The sequence below is a fragment of the Erpetoichthys calabaricus genome, chromosome 5, assembly GCF_900747795.2.
Source record: "Erpetoichthys calabaricus chromosome 5, fErpCal1.3, whole genome shotgun sequence".
In the NCBI taxonomy this organism is placed as follows: domain Eukaryota; kingdom Metazoa; phylum Chordata; class Cladistia; order Polypteriformes; family Polypteridae; genus Erpetoichthys; species Erpetoichthys calabaricus.
In genome coordinates, this window is record NC_041398.2 from 177,825,838 (window position 1) to 177,846,468 (window position 20,631).

Sequence of the window (20,631 nt, forward strand, 5' to 3'; positions counted from 1 at the left end):
TAAATTGTTCTATCATGGTGTGGATGGGAGGAGAAATGGGGTAGGAGTTATTCTGAAGGAACAGTATGTCAAGAGTGTTTTGGAGGTGAAAAGAGTGTCAGGCAGAGTAATGATTATGAAGCTGGAAATTGGAGGTGTGATGATGAATGTTGTTAGTGCATATGCATCGCAAGTTGGGTGTGCAATGGGTGAGAAAGAAGATTTTTGGAGTGAGTTGGATGAAGTGATGAACGGTGTACCCAAGGGACAGAAAGTGGTTATTGGAGCGGATTTCAATGGGCATGTTGGTGAAGGGAACAGTGGAGACGAGAAGGTGATGGGTAGGTATGGTGTCAAGGAGAGGAATGAAGAAAGTCAGAGGATAGTGGGTTTTGCCAAATGGATGGACATGGCTGTGGTGAATACATATTTTAAGAAGATGGAGGAACAGAGGGTTACGTACAAGAGTGGAGGAAGATGCACACAGGTAGATTACATCCTATGCAGAAGAGTTGATCTGAAGGATGTTGAAGACTGCAGAGTGGTGGCAGTGGAAAGTATAGTTAAGCAGCATAGGATGGTGGTCTGTAGGATGACGTTGGAGATCAAGAAGAGGAAGAGAGTGAGGGCAGAGCCAAGGAAATAAGGCGCAAGGTGAAGAGAGAGGTGGCAAAGGCTAAAGAAAAGGCATATGATGAGTTGTATGAGAGTTTGGACACTAAGGAGGGAGAAAAGGACCTGTACCGATTGGCTAGACAGAGGGACCGAGCTGGGAAAGATGTGCAGCGGGTTAAAGTGATAAAGGATAAAGATGGAAATGTACTCAGAAGTGAGGAGAGTGTGTTGAGCAGATGGAAAGAGTACTTTGAGAGGCTGATGAATGAAGAGAATGAGAGAGAGAAGAGATTGGATGATGTGGAGATAGTGAATCAGGAAGTGCAACAGATTAGCAAGGAGGAAGTAAGGACAGCTATGAAGAGGATGAAAAATGGAAAGGCTGTTGGTTCAGATGACATACCTATGGAAGCATGGAGGTGTTTAGGAGAGATGGCAGTGGAGTTTTTAACCAGATTGTTTAATTAATGTAATCTTGGAAAGTCAGAGGATGCCTGAGGAGTGGAGAAGAAGTGTACTGGTGCCGGTGTTTTAGAATAAGGGGGATGTGCAGAACTGCAGTAACTACAGGGGAATAAAATTGATAAGCCACAGCATGAAGTTATGGGAAAGAGTAGTGGAAGCTAGGTTAAGAAGTGAGGTGATGATTAGTGAACAGCAGTATGGTTTCATGCCAAGAAAGAGCACCACAGATGCAATGTTTGCTCTGAGGATGTTGATGGAGAAGTTTAGAGAAGGTCAGAAGGAGTTGCATTGCATCTTTGTGGACCTGGAGAAAGCATATGACAGGGTGCCTTGAGAGGAGCTGTGGTATTGTATGAAGAATTCGGGAGTGGCAGAGAAGTACGTAAGAGCTGTACAGGATATGTACGAGGGAAGTGTGAAAGTGGTGAGGTCTGCGGTAGAAGCGACGGATGCATTCAACGTGGAGGTGGGATTACATCAGGGATCATCTCTGAGCCCTTTCTTATTTGCAATGGTGATGGACAGGTTGACAGACGAGATTAGACAGGAGTCCCCGTGGACTATGATATTTGCTGATGACATCATGATCTGTAACGATGGTAGGGAGCAGGTTGAGGAGACCCTGGAGAGGTGGAGATATGCTCTAGAGAGGAGAGGAATGAAGGTCAGTAGGAACAAGACAGAATACATGTGTGTAAATGAGAGGGAGGTCAATGGAATGGCAAGGATGCAGGGAGTAGAGTTGGCGAAGGTGGATGAGTTTAACAGTACAGAGTAATGGGGATTGTGGAAGAGAGGTGAAAAAGAGAGTGCAGGCAGGGTGGAATGGGTGGAGAAGAGTGTCAGGAGTAATTTGTGACAGACGGGTATCAGCAAGAGTGAAAGGGAAGGTCTACAGGACGGTAGTGAGACCAGCTATGTTATATGGGTTGGAGATAGTGGCACTGGCCAGAAAGCAGGAGACAGAGCTGGAGGTAGCAGAGTTAAAGATGCTAAGATTTGCACTGGGTGTGACGAGGATGCATAGGTTTAGAAATGAGTACATTAGAGGGTCAGCTCAAGTTGGACGTTTGGGAAATAAAGTCAGACAGGTGAGATTGCTGGGTATATTGGGAGAAAGATGCTAAGGATAGAGCTGCCAGGAAAGAGGAAAAGAAGAAGGCCTAAGCGAAGGTTTATGGATGTGGTGAGAGAGGACATGCAGGTGATGGGTGTAACAGAACAAGATGCAGAGGACAGAAAATATGGAAGAAGATGATCCGCTGTGGCAACCCCTAACAGGATTTAGTTCATTTTCCATGCTGCAGTTGGCAAAGAAAAGCACCAAAGGAATATAGAGACTCTGCTGACTGTGGCTTGAAGAAGTAAAGCATGCAGGTTTATAGGTAGAAGGTGAGTGGGGCAAGTGTTCATTTTTAGAGAGGCAGTGAACTTATAAAGTGATGCTAGGAAATGGATTATATTGAAAATATTTTATATATTGCTTTTGGTCAGCTCTGTCACATGGCAACCATATATAGTATAGTACAGTTAAGTACACTTGGGAAGAGACAGGCTTTTCCAGCCATTCATCCATCATGAAATTCATTTAATCTAGCTAGAGACACAAAGGTTGGAGCTGATTCCAGCAGTACTGGGTACAAGTACTGGGGTGCCAAGTTCACTGCAGAGCAAATACACTTACATACCCACACTCAACCATTGAGAAAAATACTTTTTAAAGCTTGTTTAATTTTAAATGGTGATCTCTTCTAAACATAGTTCCTGCTTTATAAACGGTGATACTGGAACAGATATTTTCTTCCAGAGTGTGCATGTCTTTATGGGTTTTTCCCAGATATCGCCTAAAATGGGCAGGTTAGGTTAGTGATTACAGATTGTCTCTAGTATGTGTGTGTGTGTGTGTGTGTGGACTGGTATCCTGTCCAGGGTTGTTTCCTGCCTTATATCAAGTGTTTCCAGGACTGACTATGACCTCCTGCAACACTGAATTGGACAAAGATGTTCATGAATGCATGTTTGAACGTATGTATGCTATCAAAGTAATGAATTGGAAGTTAGCTTGACTGTGTGAGTGTGAGTGTGTGCTTGAGATGACATTGCAAAACATTTTTACTCCTGGTAATGATGAATTGGATTAATAACTCCACCCAGGACACTGTCTGCATGAGTTTTTCTATGGGTATCAGATTCTCCTCTCAAATCCCCATGACATTTGTGTTAAATGTTTACTTAAAACGAATCCCAAGTTAGTTTAGGTGTGTTTTGTGTGTAAGTGGGCTCTGCAATCAGCGGGTGCTGAGTTGGTTCCTCTCTGGTACATGATTTTGATAGAATAGACTGGCAAAGCAGAAAATTTGTGAGTCCTCCCTGCAATAGCATAGGCGGGGGCCCCATCCTGAAAAAAAGTATTTACCCCTATTCTCACACATTTAACATTTTTGAATGCTGTTGTGGAACGTAAAACGGCCATTGTCTGAAGTGTGAGTGTTTTACGACTACCTTCACATTGCGACTAAAAGTAATTGTATCAGTAATTGTATCCTAATTTTTGCCTCTTGCTGTATCTGATTGTGTTATTTTATCTATTGACTACCTAATTTAATTTTGTGAATGATTCAAATCTGATATGAGTATGGATTTAGCGCTTTGAGTACTGAGAAAAGCGCTATATAAATGTAATGAACTATTATTATTATTATTATGTCTATCTTGAACGTCCTCAGCATGTGCAAAAATGAATAAAACCATTTTGTCACACAGATAATGTTTGCTGCTCTACTTTACGTTGGTTCAGTGCACAACCTTTTCAAATTCAGAAACAGGAAATGAAAGATCAGAGCTGTTGGTTTGTGTGCATTTATTACTGCTGGTGTTCTGTACATAGGAACAAGTGGCTCAAGGGACAGGAAACAGGACTGGTGAGAGCTTGATACAGCAGGATTGGATGAAAAACAGTCATTATGAGCATAGTGTAAATCCTTTTAAATCACACTTCAAAAAAAAATGGATATGTTATTATTTACTCCTTTCTATAAAAATAATGTATACTGTATTGCTATTTCTACCTGGATCTTGTGTTGTCAGGTTGCTGTGCAGATATTTATTAATATGCTCATGGTTATCTACAATGGAAAAAGGTGAGTAAGGAGGACATGGAGAAGAAGCTTCCTCTGTCAAGCTTGCCACGATGCTCGATTTACCTGACATATACAAATTTCTGGTTATGACACTCAGTGGTGGCATTTCAGTAATTCCATCTTTTACTGTTACTGTTGATAGCTGTTATTTTAGGTATAGATTGGCTTGTTGTGCCAATTCCCTGCTTTGAGCAGTGCTTATTTATAGTTTTCATTAAAATTACTTATAAACACTTTAAAATTTGTTATTTTTTTTGTCCAGCGCCCCCCAATTTACTACTAAGAGAAAACCAGTACACATAATTTAGCATTCGACTCATCTTGAGGTATGGTTATGTAAGATGTCAAGCTTTTTGGGTTTTGCCCCATCTTTGGCCCTCTAGACCTGAAAAACACTAATTTTTAGGCCATTTTTGAACCGTATTTTAAGCAGGAAATAACACCCTTATGATAAAGAATAAATCAATAGGTGTGTTCAGTAAAAATGACTAGTAAGACTTGAAGTTGTGGGTTAGGGTTCACCCCCTATTAGAACATTAGGGGTCAAAGCTACTTTTTTCATAAAACATCAAAAGAATGGGGGTCAGTAATACAATATAGCATGTGGAGTGTCATTTTACACTATTTCAAGGTTGCGGATCTTGTGATATTTGATTCTTTACCAGTTATCCAAGTCTTACAAGAGCCACTCCCAAAAGGTTAAAAATGACAGATTTTAAATAAAGCATATGGAGTATAGTTTTAGACAATTTCAAATGTTAGTGATTACAAATATGATATTATTTTTGATCCTTTACTAGGGATATAGCCCTGTATAGACCAGTGGTACTGTTAAGTTTTAGCCCCTGATTTCAGGCATCCAGTCCCTGATCTTTGACAGCATCACCCCTCACCCTGTCTCAAGATCTCTGGCTTTCAGCCCCTGGTCTTCCTGCTGTTATGTTCTCTAATCCATGGCGGATCCATGATCTTCTACCACAGAAAACTCCAACTCCCACTCTTTCAACTAGTGGAAATAACAGATGGGGCACTATGCTTCTATTAAGTGCTAGGGCTAGCAACACCCCTAGTATAAACCTCTATTCATTTCATTTATTCATATTCCAGTAAGGCCCATATATCCCTTTTCGCAGCCACACTTGTCAACTCATGCTGTGGGATCTCAAGGAACTTTCGGGCCATCTGGGGGATATAATCCTGCTAGGGAGCCCTGAGTCTTTCCCAGAGTCTCCTCTCAGCTGGTTGTGTCCATAAAAACTCCATAGAGAGGCATCCGTATCAGATGCCTGAACCACCTCAATTGGCTCCTCTCAATGTGGAGGGTCCATGGCTCTGCTCCGAGGCTCTCTCAGATGTCTGTGCTTCTCAACCAATTACATCCAAGCGAAGTTGTAAGGCTGTCCGACTTGGATGATCATTTAGTGGGTCAGGGTCAGGTTCATCATAGCGCATCTCTTTTGGTACATGCTTGCACATTGCAACACACTTTCTGTGCACTATAGAGCAGCACATTATAGAGTAGAAATTGTTTCTATTTACATAAGCAAATTCATTCTTTGAAGGTGCCTTCAGAGTGTAGTGCCAGCACCAACCACCACAATGGATCGATTCTCTGTTCTTTACTTTGAGTTCACTTGCTGTCCTTAAAAGGACTGCCTGCCTTTTGCCGCACTAGTTGGAAAAAGCACCTGAGACTGTATGGAGCTACAGTTTGTATAGGTTCTCCCACTATATATGATGTAATGCCAGCTCTTTCTTTTGGCGATTCATCCCTGGCTGCTGTAACTTGTCTAGCGCAATTGCAATAGCAATGTGCTTGCAGTTGACCACTCTGATTACTTTTGGAAAACCGTACATTGCTGCAAATTTCGCTTTGATATTTCGCAGTTCAACAGAGTAAGGAAATCTTATCTATCTGGATGACAAGCAGATAACACTATCCTATACAAATGGCATGGTGTGATGATTGTGAAGTACCTGATCATTCAGCAAGTTCACGTTGAAAAGCTCCTGTGGTTAAAAACCTGAGAATGGACAGAATTTGCACAGGAGCAGGTAGAGCACAATTCCTCATAGTCAGCCTTTGTAAAACCGGTGCCACTTCAGTACATAGCTCCAAGAGGATAGCTCTTGGAAATCGAAATCGACTTAGAAGCCAGTCGTCCTCATCTGTAAATATGCGCTCTCTTCTAATTCTTCCATTTGCAATGTCTTCTAACAATGCTAAAGCAGCTATGGTAGTTGGAATAGTTTGACCATTCCATGCACCATTGTATTGTATTGTATTGTACATATCATTGATGCGAATATGAAAAAGAAAGGTAAATGACACAGAAACTGTAACACTGCTTTAACGCTGGGTGCCGCCAATTTGCTACACTGAGCAGAAACATATGTATGTAAGGTAGGGGGATACTGTGAAAATGTGTGTGGCTTTACGCCAAGTTTAGTTTTTATACATGTCAAAGTGTGTGAGGAAACAGGCGTATGTACCATTTATATAGTACATGAGGCCCCAGGTGTCTCCATCTTTTCCCACGTGGGCTTTAAAGTTGCCCAGCAGAACTACGAAGTCCCTAGTTGGGAACCTTTCCAGGATCCCCTCCAGGCATTCCAAGAATGTGCATATGCACATACAGCTGTCAGAGTTCTCCCTTCTGAGACCTTCACTTGCATAAAGGCAGCCCTCTTGTTCTCTTAGACAAACTACAATGTGGCAGGGGCTTAATAAGAAGCCTACTCCCACCCAATGTCTTTCAATCCTGGGCAAATCTAGAGTAAAGGAAATTCCAGCCTATTTTTTAAGGTTTGTCTTCAGATCCCAGCAAGAGGGTGGATGTGAGCCTAACTACATTATATCTAGTTTGGTAGCACGTCACCTCACCCATCAATTGTGGCTCCTTTCAATTAAGAGAGGTGACATTCCACGTTTCAAGAGTCAGTTTATGTGTCTGGGGTCTAGTCAGCTGAGACCACTACCTTTGACCTTCGCCCAAGTAACATCGAACCTGGCCCCTATTCCTGATGCAAGTAGGGGGCCCACAAGAGGGTAGTCCCACGTCACGAGACTGGGCTGTTCACGACTGGGCACAGCCTTCAGGTGCCTGCCTGTGGGTACTCCCCCCAAAGCCTGGTTCTAGGAAAAGGACCTGGTAATCCCATACCAGGTAGAGTACTCTTTTTATATTTGTAATTCTGCATAATTAGGGACTGTGAATTGCCCATTGTCCAACCCCTAACCTAGGAGGCCCTACCAAAACCTTCTGTTCTGGACAACATAGCTTCCAGGGGGATACAACCCTCTCCACCATAATAAGGTGGTGATTCTCAGAGAACAGCACACATTTTAATAGCTCAGATATTTGATACAGCTATTCTTGTTTATTATGTACTTCTAAGTAAATCATAACATTTCTTATTAACACCCAGAATTATGGTGGTTTATGCCAATTCAGACCTTTTTTTTCTAACTACTAGCTATCCATCCATTATCCAACCCGCTATATCCTAACTACTGGGTCACGGGGGTCTGCCGGAGCCAATCCCAGCCAACACAGGGCGTAAAGCAGGAAACAAACCCTGGGCAGGGCGTCAGCCCATCGCAGAGCTAACTACTAGCTAATTTTTGCAAATATCTTTATTACAGCACCCATCCTTGAAGTCGACTGTTGCCTGTAATGTCAGGCAACACGACACTGAAGCTTCTCACTGTATTGTTTAACCTAATAACGAACAAGTATTTGTTTTTCAAAAATTAAATGTATATTCCGTTGGATTGTTTTGTGGATGTCTGATGAGGAGTCCCATTAGTTCTGCAGCCCCTTACACACACACCACGCGAAGACGTCCGCTACGCTGTAGAGACCGAACGATACATATGAATGCCCAGCTTTTCACAACCATTCTGTAAACACCTTATGGAAAAATTACACTTACAGAAAGTACGATTCTCTAAATATTAATTTTCATTTTTCTTATCACTATCCTTTTGCGAGTGTTTTAAGGCAGTAATGAAAAACATTAACTTCTACATTAATTTGATGTGGAATTTTTCATAAATTGCCAAGAAACAAGATTATTTCAACTAAGCGCCAAATGGTTTTACTTAAATCGGCGCTTATGATGACATAACACCAAACACTCGTGTGCTCCCACTTACTGATTAAGGTTGTAAACTATTATTTAAAAAGTTCTAGAAGCAGCACTGCAGAGGCACGGGATGCTCTCTTGAAGTGCACCAGTGTCGTTACTCCGCCTTTCCCTCAAGGGTGCTCTGTGTCGCTATGCGCTGCGTCCCCTCCCGCCCATACCCTTTCGTCAGCGCAGGTTACGAAACTTCCACACAAGCGGTTTTGTAATCGGCACGCCTAGACCAATCAGAGCTCAGCAATAACGCGCACGTGATAGCTTTTTTTATGTAACGAACCGGCTCGAAGAGTCTAGTTTGCTTTCCTTTGTTGTGATTTAGTTTTACTGGGATCTTTCTTGTCATTCTTATTGCCACTCATTTTCATATTATTTCGCTTCACTAAATTTTCCCACTGGGACTTCTATACCGCTTCGCTTTTATAAATATGTTTTGACGTCGTCCACTTTCAGCTTGTACCAATGTCCTTCTTGAAAGCTGGGACAGCAGAACTGCCCGCAGAACGAACGTGGGACCTCTATGAAGGAGGCGAATGGGACGTTGTTACTCATGTGGATCCGCAGCAAGTTCTTCTATCAGGCGACGAGCCTATAGTCGCCACCGCGGCACAGGGTCGCTTGAAAGAGGCACTGGACAGCTTCGCAATGGCCCTACGCTACGGGTCAGTGGGACCGGAACAGTTGAATACCCTGTTGGACTGTCTTCTTCAAAACTACTTGAAGACGGGCTTGATGGCTTCTTACACGCCGGGTGGTGGTGAACTACTAGACTGTCCGGCATGCCACCGGTTTTTAGCAGATCCGGTGACATGGGGCTGCGGACACAGTCACTGTAAGAGGTGCGCGCAGCAGAGCCTCCTAACCAAATGCTCGGTTTGCAATGAGAAGGTGCAGTCTGGCTGTGAAAAGCCAAATGTCGTGTTAGTCAGTGTGCTAGAAAAGTGGTTCCCCAGAGAGATCCGGACAGCTCGGGCCATCGGGGAGATCGAAGATCAAGTGAAGAGGAGGAGGTTTAGAGAGGCCCTCGCGCTGGTCAATCAGCACTTGCTGACAGGTATGGTGCTTCTTGAGATTAAGATGTAGGTAAAGTTTATTAAAATTTCAGCACTTCTCGGGTACTGGCCATGCGTATTTTAAAAATGCAGTGATAACATGTTCCTAGATTAACCTGGTGTTTTATCACTGGTTAGAGACATTTTTTGAAAGACAGATAAACCGTCAAGCCGCCAGCTGGGTTCTTAATTTCAGTGTCAAAAGGGGTAATGAACAGTTTACGAATACGATTGACAATGGTATTGGAACTATATAAGTACTCCTTTACGAACCTTATCAAACAAACAAACATGTAAGTGCTTGAGAGGAGGATTTCTAGTTTTAGGTAAATATACGTACAAATTGGTTATTTGTATTTCTTAAACTGCAAAATAACCTTAGTGCCGCTATGCTATACACGGAATTGGTTGTTTCAGAGTTGGTCTCTTCCTCCCATCTTGAAGAAATCGTTGTGCCTTGTAGTCGAACTGCTATTAGTATCTGGGCATTTTTAAGTTGGGCCCAGTCGACTTTTTTGTGTAACTCCCTTCTGACCCCCGTTGTGTAACTATGTACATGCGCACACTTGAAAGTATTGTATAATACGACTGAAGAGGTCACGCCGCCCCAAAACTCTTCTGTAATATTCATTTAAAGGGGTGGGTATACAGCTTTTAGTTACCAAATCTAAGCTTTAGGTCGAAGAGCCTGTGTAGCTGAAATCTTTACATTCACCCTGACCTTGGCCATGCTTGATCACGTTTTGAATGAAAAGCATGCTTTAATCAAGGCACGTTTATGTCAAATGATTATTGCAAATGCTTATACAGTGCAGATTTGTTTTATGTGCTTAAATGATGAAGATGAAAGTAAATTATTAACTGTTGCCATGACTTTTTTCTTGGACCATAACCAGATTATTATTAACTTCTACAAAGTATTCAACTTTATTATTTATGTGTCAGTGGTACTTCCCAGCTTGAAAATTATCTGTGAGACTGGTTTAAGCTTACAGCTATTTATTTGCCCCACCCAATCTTTTTAATGTATTAAGTAAGTCCCAGTTTTCATGTTGATGGTCCTCCTCTTTTACTCTCCATTTTCATTTTTCTACACCAGGTTGCATTAATTTGGTGTATCCACTTTCTGCCTTCAATACTAGAATGTGCAGGAAGCTAGAAACAGGCTTTTGATAACCTACTTCCAGGTGTTTTTTCATCTATAAGCTGTTATGCACAAGAAGAAGTTACTAGTAAATCTGTAGATCTGTAAAGCACAATCTCTGTTTGCTCTTTATGCAGAGTTTTATTTTTTTAACTCACACACATGAAATGTGGCACCAAGGTAGTTCTCATCATTAGTGATGCTTTTGACATGTAGATGTTCGCTTTGCCTGTTCAAGAGATAGCTTAGGGTCCCATGGATTGGCAAGAAATATTACAGCCAAGTGTTCTCTGTTGACAGATAAGCTGTGCCACACATGAATGCCTCTCAACTGAAAAAATCTGGGTTTGATTCTTGCGAATTACATTTAATTTATTCATTAAAGCTTTTTTTAAAATTAAGCTTTTCCCTTACATTTTTTGTCATGGCCCAAAGCCCACACAGGCAGAGCTGTATTGTCTCCAGAGGTATTTAATGTGATTTGGAATTGTCTGCATCAGAAGGAAAAACTAAAACTATTATATGAAAAGGAGATATCCAGTACTAGCAAATAGTTACATACATAATGCAGCAGTTTCATAAAAATAATAGAGGTTGGCAATATATGAATAGAAATTTTTTATAACATTTACACATTTTGTAACCTAGCTAGTTAATTACTTAAAGATTTATCACCAACAGGTATTTTGAGGAAATTGTAGCATTAGTTTTTTTTCTGTACACTGTTTAGAATTGTGCATTACCCTTGCTCCAACATTTTTGATTTTCTTATGTCTGCATTCCTACATGCAATTTCCTACTCACACTGAATGCTGTCAACATATAAAGTCGTGCATGACTGTCTGAAAACTACAAATCAGTTTATTTCCCAATAATGATAATGTAGCTTCAAATAAAAACAAGAACTCTATAATTTAAGTATTATGTACTTATGTACTCTGTGCACTTGAAAAGCAGGGTACAAAAACTAGGGCACATTAAATTGATAAATGGTTTCAAAGTATGTTAGACCAAGTTAATATAGTGTGCAATGTGGAGCGCCAGTACCACGCAATTGAATAATCAGGACAGCTCATGCACACACCTACAATCCCTCGTACAGTGCCAGTTTGGAATCATCTATTAACCTAACATGTGCATCGTTTGGATGTAGGAGGGAAAAACCAACACATATAAAAGGATTATACACAAACTCCACATTTAGCATTTTTCAAAAACAGACCTGGAATCCAAGAGTAGACCTGTGAGATGGTAGTGTTTGCTACTGGGTCATTGTGCGGATCACAGTTTCAAATGCAGTCAATTGCAATACAGCTGAGGTTTTAACTATCAAATTGTTAAGAGTGTAGCATTCATTTATTCTACTACTTGATTATTAAAGTATTTTAACTGACAAGATTTAAATTTGTCAAACTGTTGCATCATGTTTTGCTACTCATTTAATAATATTTAGTTAAACAATCTAACAAGTATCGTTCCATGTGATGTATGAAGTAATGAAAAGCAATGAGAAATATGCTCAAAAGTCAGTTTGTTTTATGCTGAATATTGCAAGAGAAAAGTATGACCAAGTAGGTCTGTGCTGGTCAAGTTTATTATTCTAGTTTTTCAAATTATATTTTCATTTCAGCTATCATTTCATTTTCAGGTTAGTCTTCTGTTTAATTTTACAACATTTTGACCATTTATATATTCGTTTTTATTTTGGTGACTTACCTCAATTAGTTTTTATATTGAGAAAATCATCAGTTTAGTGTTTGTTTTAGTTTGAAATATGTCTGTAAGGATTATGAAATCAGGATGTGCCTACAAAGCAGGGGGTTTGTAGAAGTATTTAGATATGCCAATGAAAGACCCAGTTAAGGCTGTATTTATTTCAGTTTCACATACAGAGTTTTCTATGGAAGCTTATTCCTGTCACTTAAAAAGAAAACATTTTATATTGTTTTATTTCACAAAAGAACTGTGTTATTTGGCAAAGACTTTTCCTGCTGTTGCTGTTATTATTATGCACATGTGTATCAGTCATGTATTAACAGCTATTGACAGAGATTATTTATGCATTAGAACTGAAAAAAATGTTATGGATGTTCATTTACTTTTAATCAGATTAAAATTTAGTAAGTTTAATACAGAACTTTAACAGTGTCAGAGTGGTGACACAGAGCTGTCATTCCTGCCTCACATCTGCAGGAATAAACAATATCCCCGGGTATATGTGGATTGATTTGTATTAGTGAATGTGCTTAACAGTATACAGTAGAATTACCTGTTTTAACAGTGAATACTGGAAATCTGTCAATAATCCTTATCAGTTAAGGAAATATGTTTAGTCCTTCATGGGCTGTGAAGTAAATAACATCCATCCCCTTTTTTCTACCTCTGATCCGAGCACCCAAAGATTCAAGGTATGAACACTGGCCACTGTACGACCAGGTCATCCTGTTTCAGAATATTAATTTGTAAATAATTGTATTACATCTAAACAGTTACTTAATAGGTTTTTATTTGGATTGCAGATAGCACACTTTTTTCTAATTGGCTGTGCAATTGTGCCCTGCAAAGGACTGGCATACCAACCACATTTACATTATGCCTTATAACCCAGTGCCACTCAAATTATCATTGGCTTCTTGTGACCTTAAACTGCATGGATTAAATATACTCCACAAACCATGCAGGATTAAATGTACAATATATGCCTATAAAATTTTGTTCAGTTATTGAGTTCAGTTATTATTATAACTTTTTCCTCAATAGCTGTCACTAGATAGCCAGAGCAAGGCACATACACAGTGTTATCACTGACCCTAATTCTTTTGTGAAATACTGTAATAATAATTGTGAAATAATGCAATAGTTTTTTTGAGTGGCTTCCATCCATCCATCCATTTTCCAGCCCGCTGAATCCAAACACAGGGTCACGGGGGTCTGCTGGAGCCAATCCCAGCCAACACAGGGCACAAGGCAGGAAACAATCCCGGGCAGGGTGCCAACCCACCGCAGTTTTTGAGTGGCTTAATAAACTTAATTATCCTCTAAACATTTCATCAAAATCGTGTCACTCATGTTGAATAGAGAGACACTGCAATGAAAAAGTAGCTGTTTACTATGTTAGCACTTAGAATTTTAAATTTCAGATCTCAAGTAATTCGCACAATGTCCTAGATATTCAATAAATAGTTGTACCAGTGACTTTGTTTTTGAGTTTGATTGATTGAGGTGACCAGAGAACATCTTTCTGCAGAGATAAAGTTAAAATTTATTAACGGGTGTAGTTTGTCATTTTACCTTCTTTGACAGGTTTGTTTTTTCAGCATGATACCTAACCTCTTTATAGGCATTTTTATGAAAGCATTTTAAGAGTTTTTTTAAATAATCAGATCCCTCCTCTTCTATTGACTTCCACAAACAAGCCTGCCATATCCTTGAATATGCACTTGCTTGTGCTACTGTCAATATCATACTAGTACTTCCTTGCAGTACCTTTCCATTTAAGGCCAATTCTTTGCTGTGTGCCCATTTTCACAAACATGTTTCATCTAGGCAGCTGTTATGCTCATTAATCTACATACAGTAGCTACTGTATATAGTGTATAGCCATTTAATGGCAAAGAACAGGTGGTCAACAAAAGTATTTCTTTAATGATCTGGTTGGCATGAACAAAAATATTCAGTTAAATTACCCTGTAAGTAATACTTACAATTTTGTAGTTCACTTTTACAGTATATCCATATGCAGTAATCTAAAGATTGCGTTGCATTATGGAGCATAGCTGAATGTGAAGATCTCGCAAGAACTGATACTTGAGCACGAAATTGATACCAAAGAGTCAAAAAGTAATAATCCAAGTTTTTTTGTTTTTTTTTTATTATAAGTATTGGTAGTACCGAGAAAGACAGACAGTACAGCAGACATGTGACTGCAAGTAGACAGATTACCTCAGAAGGCACAATAATACGAGAAAAATGTGAGCAAAAACTACATGTGAAAATGACTCACAGTGATGTTGATACAGCACTGCATCACCAGCTGTTAGGGGCAAAAAAAATATAGAAGTCATGTCTGGAAATGCAGACACACACACACACACACACACAGGCTGTCGTCATTGCCAGTTTTACCCCATTATAAAATTAGTTTAGAAACAGATTTTTGCAAGCTGTGAGGGTGAAATAACATTACCAATCAGATTAGAAGTAGTCGTTTAAGTTATGTTGTCACACATTTGTAAGTGTAGATTAAAAGTTAATGAGATTAATTCCTTTTTATAGTGTTGTACATAGTCCTGAGAAACTAATTTATTCTGTGATTGTAATGAACACTTTTACAATTGTCCATCGATCCAAGTATTTGTCTATTTTCTAATTGGCATTTACTGTTTGTCTGCGGGGTGGGGTTGTTTTATGGTTGCGGAGTGAGGCTCTGTTTAATTAGGAGTTTCACATACATCCTTAATTATGTATATAAGTGTGTGAGATGTGGAAGAACTGGCAGTGCTAACAACAGTTGTACAAAGTAAACATCATGGCAAGATTCAAACGAAAAAGCTATTTTACTTGTCTGCACCAGCAATGACATGAGCTGCTACATTTGTTAATACCAAAAATAAATTTATTTAGTGTTTCGATGCTTCGAAGGACAAGGCACATCTCCCTATTAATACAACATGTGCTGTGTTAACAGAAACACTTAATCACAAAAACATGCAATGATCAGGACAGGCCAAACTGCATGCTTCATTGCTAAATACAAGTCTGCAAACACTGAAATACCAGTTCAGAAACAGAATGGATCGGTGGTTAAAGTTGACGATTAAAGCTAAATCTTCTAACAAACCTGCATCAAGCCTGATGCAGCAGCTGAAGCCAGCATTTTGTCTGGAACTCCAGAGAGCTTCCCGTCAGTTAATGTTTCACAGCAACAGAGATCATCAAACAGCAAAAACGACCTAGCAAAAACAGTTTGTGGCTAAAAGGCGTTAATATTTTGACAAATAAATTGATTTGGGCTTTAATTGTATTAGTAGTTATTACCCTCAACTGCAATGTGTGGCGAGTTGCTTTCCAGAAATACTGTAGTATGAGACCATCACAACTATGGAGACAGCGGTTGCAGAGACACCTAGAAACAAGACACCCACAACATAAGGATTCCTTTTATGACCACCCATTTGTCTTTTCAGACTGCTTACAATCTTTCAGATCTCAGTACCAGTACCAACACAGTTCCAAAGCAGGTGGTTTTGTTTTCGGAAGTCTGTAAAGTGGGCGTTTTCCAAAATCTACAATAGTGAGTGACAAGATTAGGGGGTGGGCTGAAGGTTTTGAGAGGAAAGGAGACGTTTACTGTCGGTACTGAAAACGTCTGGAACCCTACCATTTTAAACTTCAGGCTTTTCTGTACTTTTCTAGTATCAGTATATTGTGCAACCCTTCATGATGCTGATTTTCTCTCACAGTTAGGCTATGTTTATAGCATTTTTTTCTCATTCAAGTAATTGAAATATCGACCTTTGGGGTTTAACCAGCAATGTATTTGATGTATATGATAAAATCAGGGCAGTGGTTAAAAAGCTTGCATTTTGGTCTTAATGTCTAGATGAGAACAATATGCAGATGTTTCTTCACTGAACAAATTGTTTTCTACAAACAAATTTATCTTGGTTGATACAGTCCACCGGGTTATTAATGAGCATCTCACACATCTGGCTCTTCAGTTATGTACGTGCTTTCCTGTGACTGAAGTTGCAAAGTTTTGGATTTGCAATCCTTTCAGTTGTTGTACTAGTGCCTCTGGTCATCATCTCCTACTAGGTCAGGAACAAAACCTAATAGAGACTTCAACAAAATGAGGCTTAAAAATTAATATCGGCAGAAATCACTGGCAAATGTTTAGTTAAGTTTACATACCAAACATCCAGTGCTTTCAGATGTGGCTGTGACATTCCTGTTGCAAATACTAACGACATAACTGTGTTTTTTCTGCACTCACTGGACTAAAATTGAAGTACAGACATAGTTTTGACTTGTATTCAGTAATGGGACTAACACTGCCCTGCATCTTGCCAAACCTGCAGGGACCTCTCCAAGACACATTAATGGTGAGTAAAATAAATTAAAAAAAAAAAAAAAATCAGAATAGGGTAAATTAAAGAGTTATGTGTTTTGTTATTGTGTAAAGTTTACAGTATATACTGTATCCCAATTATTGCTACTACTAATGAACAAGGCATTCTTAAGGTGGTGCACAGAGAGTCTGTAGAGCTGTAAAGGGGTAGCAAGTCTTGAAAAGTTTGTACATCACTGCTATAAGTAAAGACACATCTTGTATATTTGAGTGGTATACCGAAGTATGTAATGCTGTCACTTTATTGAGTACAGATAACAAAAATCCAAGTCATTTTCGAATTCTGAGTTTGTAGAAAGGCATAAGTAATGACAAAGTTTAATCACTCATGTAAGAAACCCTGAAAATGGCAAAACAAAGGCTGTTTAGAAGAAGCTTTAAAATCAAGGATTAATTTAAAATTGGCGAGTTTGATTTCACACAGGATGTTGGGACAAAGATAAAAAAAAAGTAGATACAGATTTGGAAAATTAAAGCACCATTAATTTGTGACATTTGAAATTTGAATTATTTTGAGTCATCTGTTAAATATTACTCTTTGGTAATATGTTTTAACCAGCTAATGATGCAAGTATATCTTAAAATAGCAAATATTACAAACCTAATACATTTGTTCTTTGGTGAACCAGACTTTAAACGCATGTTGTTACAATTACAAAAACAACTTTAAAGAGTTTGTTTAAATGGATATATCCTGAATTTTATTGGATTTCAGTAATTCTATAGTACATGTAATAAATGTTTGAATTTTTATTTATAGTATGGAGTTTTAGCAGTATTTTTCAGTTACTGGAAAGAGAATGTTAGAGAATACATTTTAGATGTGTGCATGCCAAAATACATCAGATAGTTCATTATATATCATTCTTTATAAACCCTGTGCTGAAATCCACCAAGATTATAAACCCTTGATTGGTTGTTACACTGGGAGGAATGGAATTCCCATCTCTGCCACACATTAAAATTCAAGCCGTGCATTGTATTTTGATATTTATGAATGCCGATACTAGTTTACTTAAATGATAGTTAAGTAACTACTTGATGGATATACCACTGTTTTAAAGCTGTTGTTACTGTTATTATTTATTTTACATTGTATTATAGAAAAAGGCACAATGTTGTTCGCTTAACTAATAATGAAGGAACTTTAATGAAAAGCCATTGCATCATAAAATTTCACTGGTACTGTTATTGAATACAAAAATACTGTTATCTTGGCATCCCTAGTTGAATATGTATTTATTAAGGGGGCATATTTACTTAAAATATTCAGACACATACAATTTATTGATTGATTGATTCATTCATTCATAAATCTGAACAGATACAGTATACCAAGTGTTGCCTAAGACTTCTTCTTCCAGCTGCTCCCGTTAGGGCAGGGGTGCCCAATACGTTGATCGCGATCGACCGGTAGATCGGAAAGGTAGTGCAGGTAGATCGCGTTGTATTCAAAAAATTTTTTTTTAAATGTTAGTCTATCATATATCCTCCCTATGGCATTTGCAACTTGATCTCTTTTCTTCTAACACACTGGTCATCCTGCACGCACGATCAAACGCGCGAGCTACTGCAAAACTCCGGCTATCTAAGTGATCTAGTTAGCCTTCCAATTTATATCGACTAAAGAAGGGATTAAAAAAAAAATTGTTGATTATGGGCTGGATGTGGAATTGGAAGAGGATTTTTTTTCTCTCACAGTGTCACAATTGAGGTGCGTTTGTCTGATCTGTGAATCTATCATTGCTATTCCAAAGAAGGAAAATGTGGAAAGGCACTTTCAAACTGTTCATAAAAACTATGAAACTGACATCCTTCGAAGCGATCTGAGAAAGAGAAAGGAGAGGGAACTAAAATCGCAGTTAATTGGACAGCCATCATTTTTCACTCGGCTGAATTCAAAAGCAAAGGCAGACACACCGAAGCATCGTTCCAGGTGAGTCACTTGATCATTAAGCATAAGAAGTCCTTCCAAGATGGAGAGATGATAAAAGAGGCCTTCGTTGAGGCAGATGGCTAGGGAGAAATTCCTGCTGAGATTTCAAGACCCCTGGCTGTAGAAAAAGGAGTTTCTCCTTGTCATTAAACATGCAGAATACAAGCAACTTAATAACGATCAATGCCCGCTAGACTTGGCATTTTTTTCCCGATCTGACCAACATGTTGAATGAGCTTAATTTACAGCTGCAAGGAAAAGAAAAAACCATGGTCAATGTGATTAGCTCAGTTAATGCTTTCAAACAAAAAATGCAACACCTGTACTTAAAGCTGCAACAACTTGATTTGGGGAACATCCAAAACCTTGCGTCAGACCTGGAGACACAATGGAAGGCGTGTATGCAACCTGACAGCATACGCTACACAGAGCAGATTGAAAATTATCTGTCAGACTTTGACAGACAGTTTCAATACTCAGCTTTACTTGAGCCAATCGCTACATTTAAGTGCTATCCATTTAGGGAAGATTTTGAGGGTGATTCACCCGCATCAAAAATTGCAACACTATTTCACCTAAAACTCCTCTACAGTGGAGGATGAGATTTTGACACTACAGGATGACATTCAGCTGAAGTATGGGGCTCAGACAGTTTTGGAACTTACTTGCAAAGGAAAAGTACCCAAACATGAGGAAATGTGCTACCCCCATGACTGCATTATTCGGCTCTACTTATTTATGTGAGTCAGCCTTTTCCCACATGAAGTTTATTAAATCCAAATACTGTAGTGACTATAAATGTATTGAATTGTTATTGTACCATAAGGGTTATTCAGTTATGCAAGGTACTACAACATATATTTTATGTATAAAGTATACTCAGTGTGTATATATAGCATTTTTAATGTAGGTAGATCATTTCGACCTGGTCATTTTAAAAGTAGCATGCAAGCCGAAAACAGTGTGGGCACCCCTGCATTAGGGGTTGCCACAGTACTCGAAGTACATTTCTAATGTATTCTGTCTAATCCATAGCATGAAAACTGAGTATTGAAACCACTTTAAAAATGTTAGTTAGTACTTATTGATATTTTAATACATTTGACAGCTCTACTTCCTGACCTGCCAGTATACATTCCAGTGGGATAGTGTGGTCCAAATAACGTTCCAGTGCTCAACCCAACATGCAAAATACACTGAAAGTTAAGTCTGCCAAAATTTATTGCTGTAATTTGTCATCAAGTTCAGAACTCCATATAAACATTTATGTTTCTGACTCATTGTTCAGTACGTTTACCACATTTCTTGGACTTCTGTTCATATTGTACTGCTACTGGGCATTACTGCATTTTTCATCTGTACCAGAAAACACATGTCATTTGGTGTAATACCTTCTGTTATCACACATTTTCTTTTTCAAATTCAGGCTGCTCTGTGGTACTATATTAGAAAAAAGTTGCATTCTTTTTTGGAGAGCAAAATAAGAGGGAATGCAGGGTATCACGTAATGGACATTAATTGTTAATAATCAAATATTTATTAGTACAGTAAACCCTTGTTTATCACGGTTAATCCATTCCAGACTCTACCGCGATAAATGAATTTCCGCGAAGTAGGATTCTTTATTTATAAATTGAATATTTTTGCAGTTAGAGCATAGAAAACCCGTTTATGGCCTTCTAAATACGCTTTTTAAACATTATTAGAGCCCTCTAGATATGAAATAACACCCTTTAGTCAAAAGTTTAAACTGTGTTCCATGACAAGACAGAGATGACAGTTCCGTCTCACAATTAAACATATCTTCCTCTTCAAAGGAGTGCGCGTCAGGAGCAGAGAATGTCAGAGAGGGAGAGAGAGAGAGAGAGAGAGAAAAGCAAACAATCAAAAATCAATAGGGCTGTTCGGGGTTTTAAGTAAAGTAAAGTAAAGTAAAGTAAAATCCAAAAAAAAAAAAAAAACAGAAAATCAGTATTTTTTCTTTGCTAAACTTCAAGATCTCCAATTACCATGATGATCATTGA

General features: G+C 38.9%; 1 protein-coding gene across 1 annotated transcript in view; it reads left to right on the top strand.

The window, feature by feature from the left end:
* Window positions 1–8,584: 8,584 nt before the first annotated feature.
* The window catches only part of lonrf1l (LON peptidase N-terminal domain and ring finger 1, like), a 62,249-nt gene continuing 50,202 nt past the window's right edge, over window positions 8,585–20,631 (top strand). Inside the window, exon 1 of the mRNA XM_051927812.1 lies at window positions 8,585–9,399. Within this exon, the coding sequence (XP_051783772.1) occupies window positions 8,808–9,399 (592 nt within the window). The 5' untranslated portion in view covers window positions 8,585–8,807. The remainder of the gene's footprint in view (window positions 9,400–20,631) is intronic.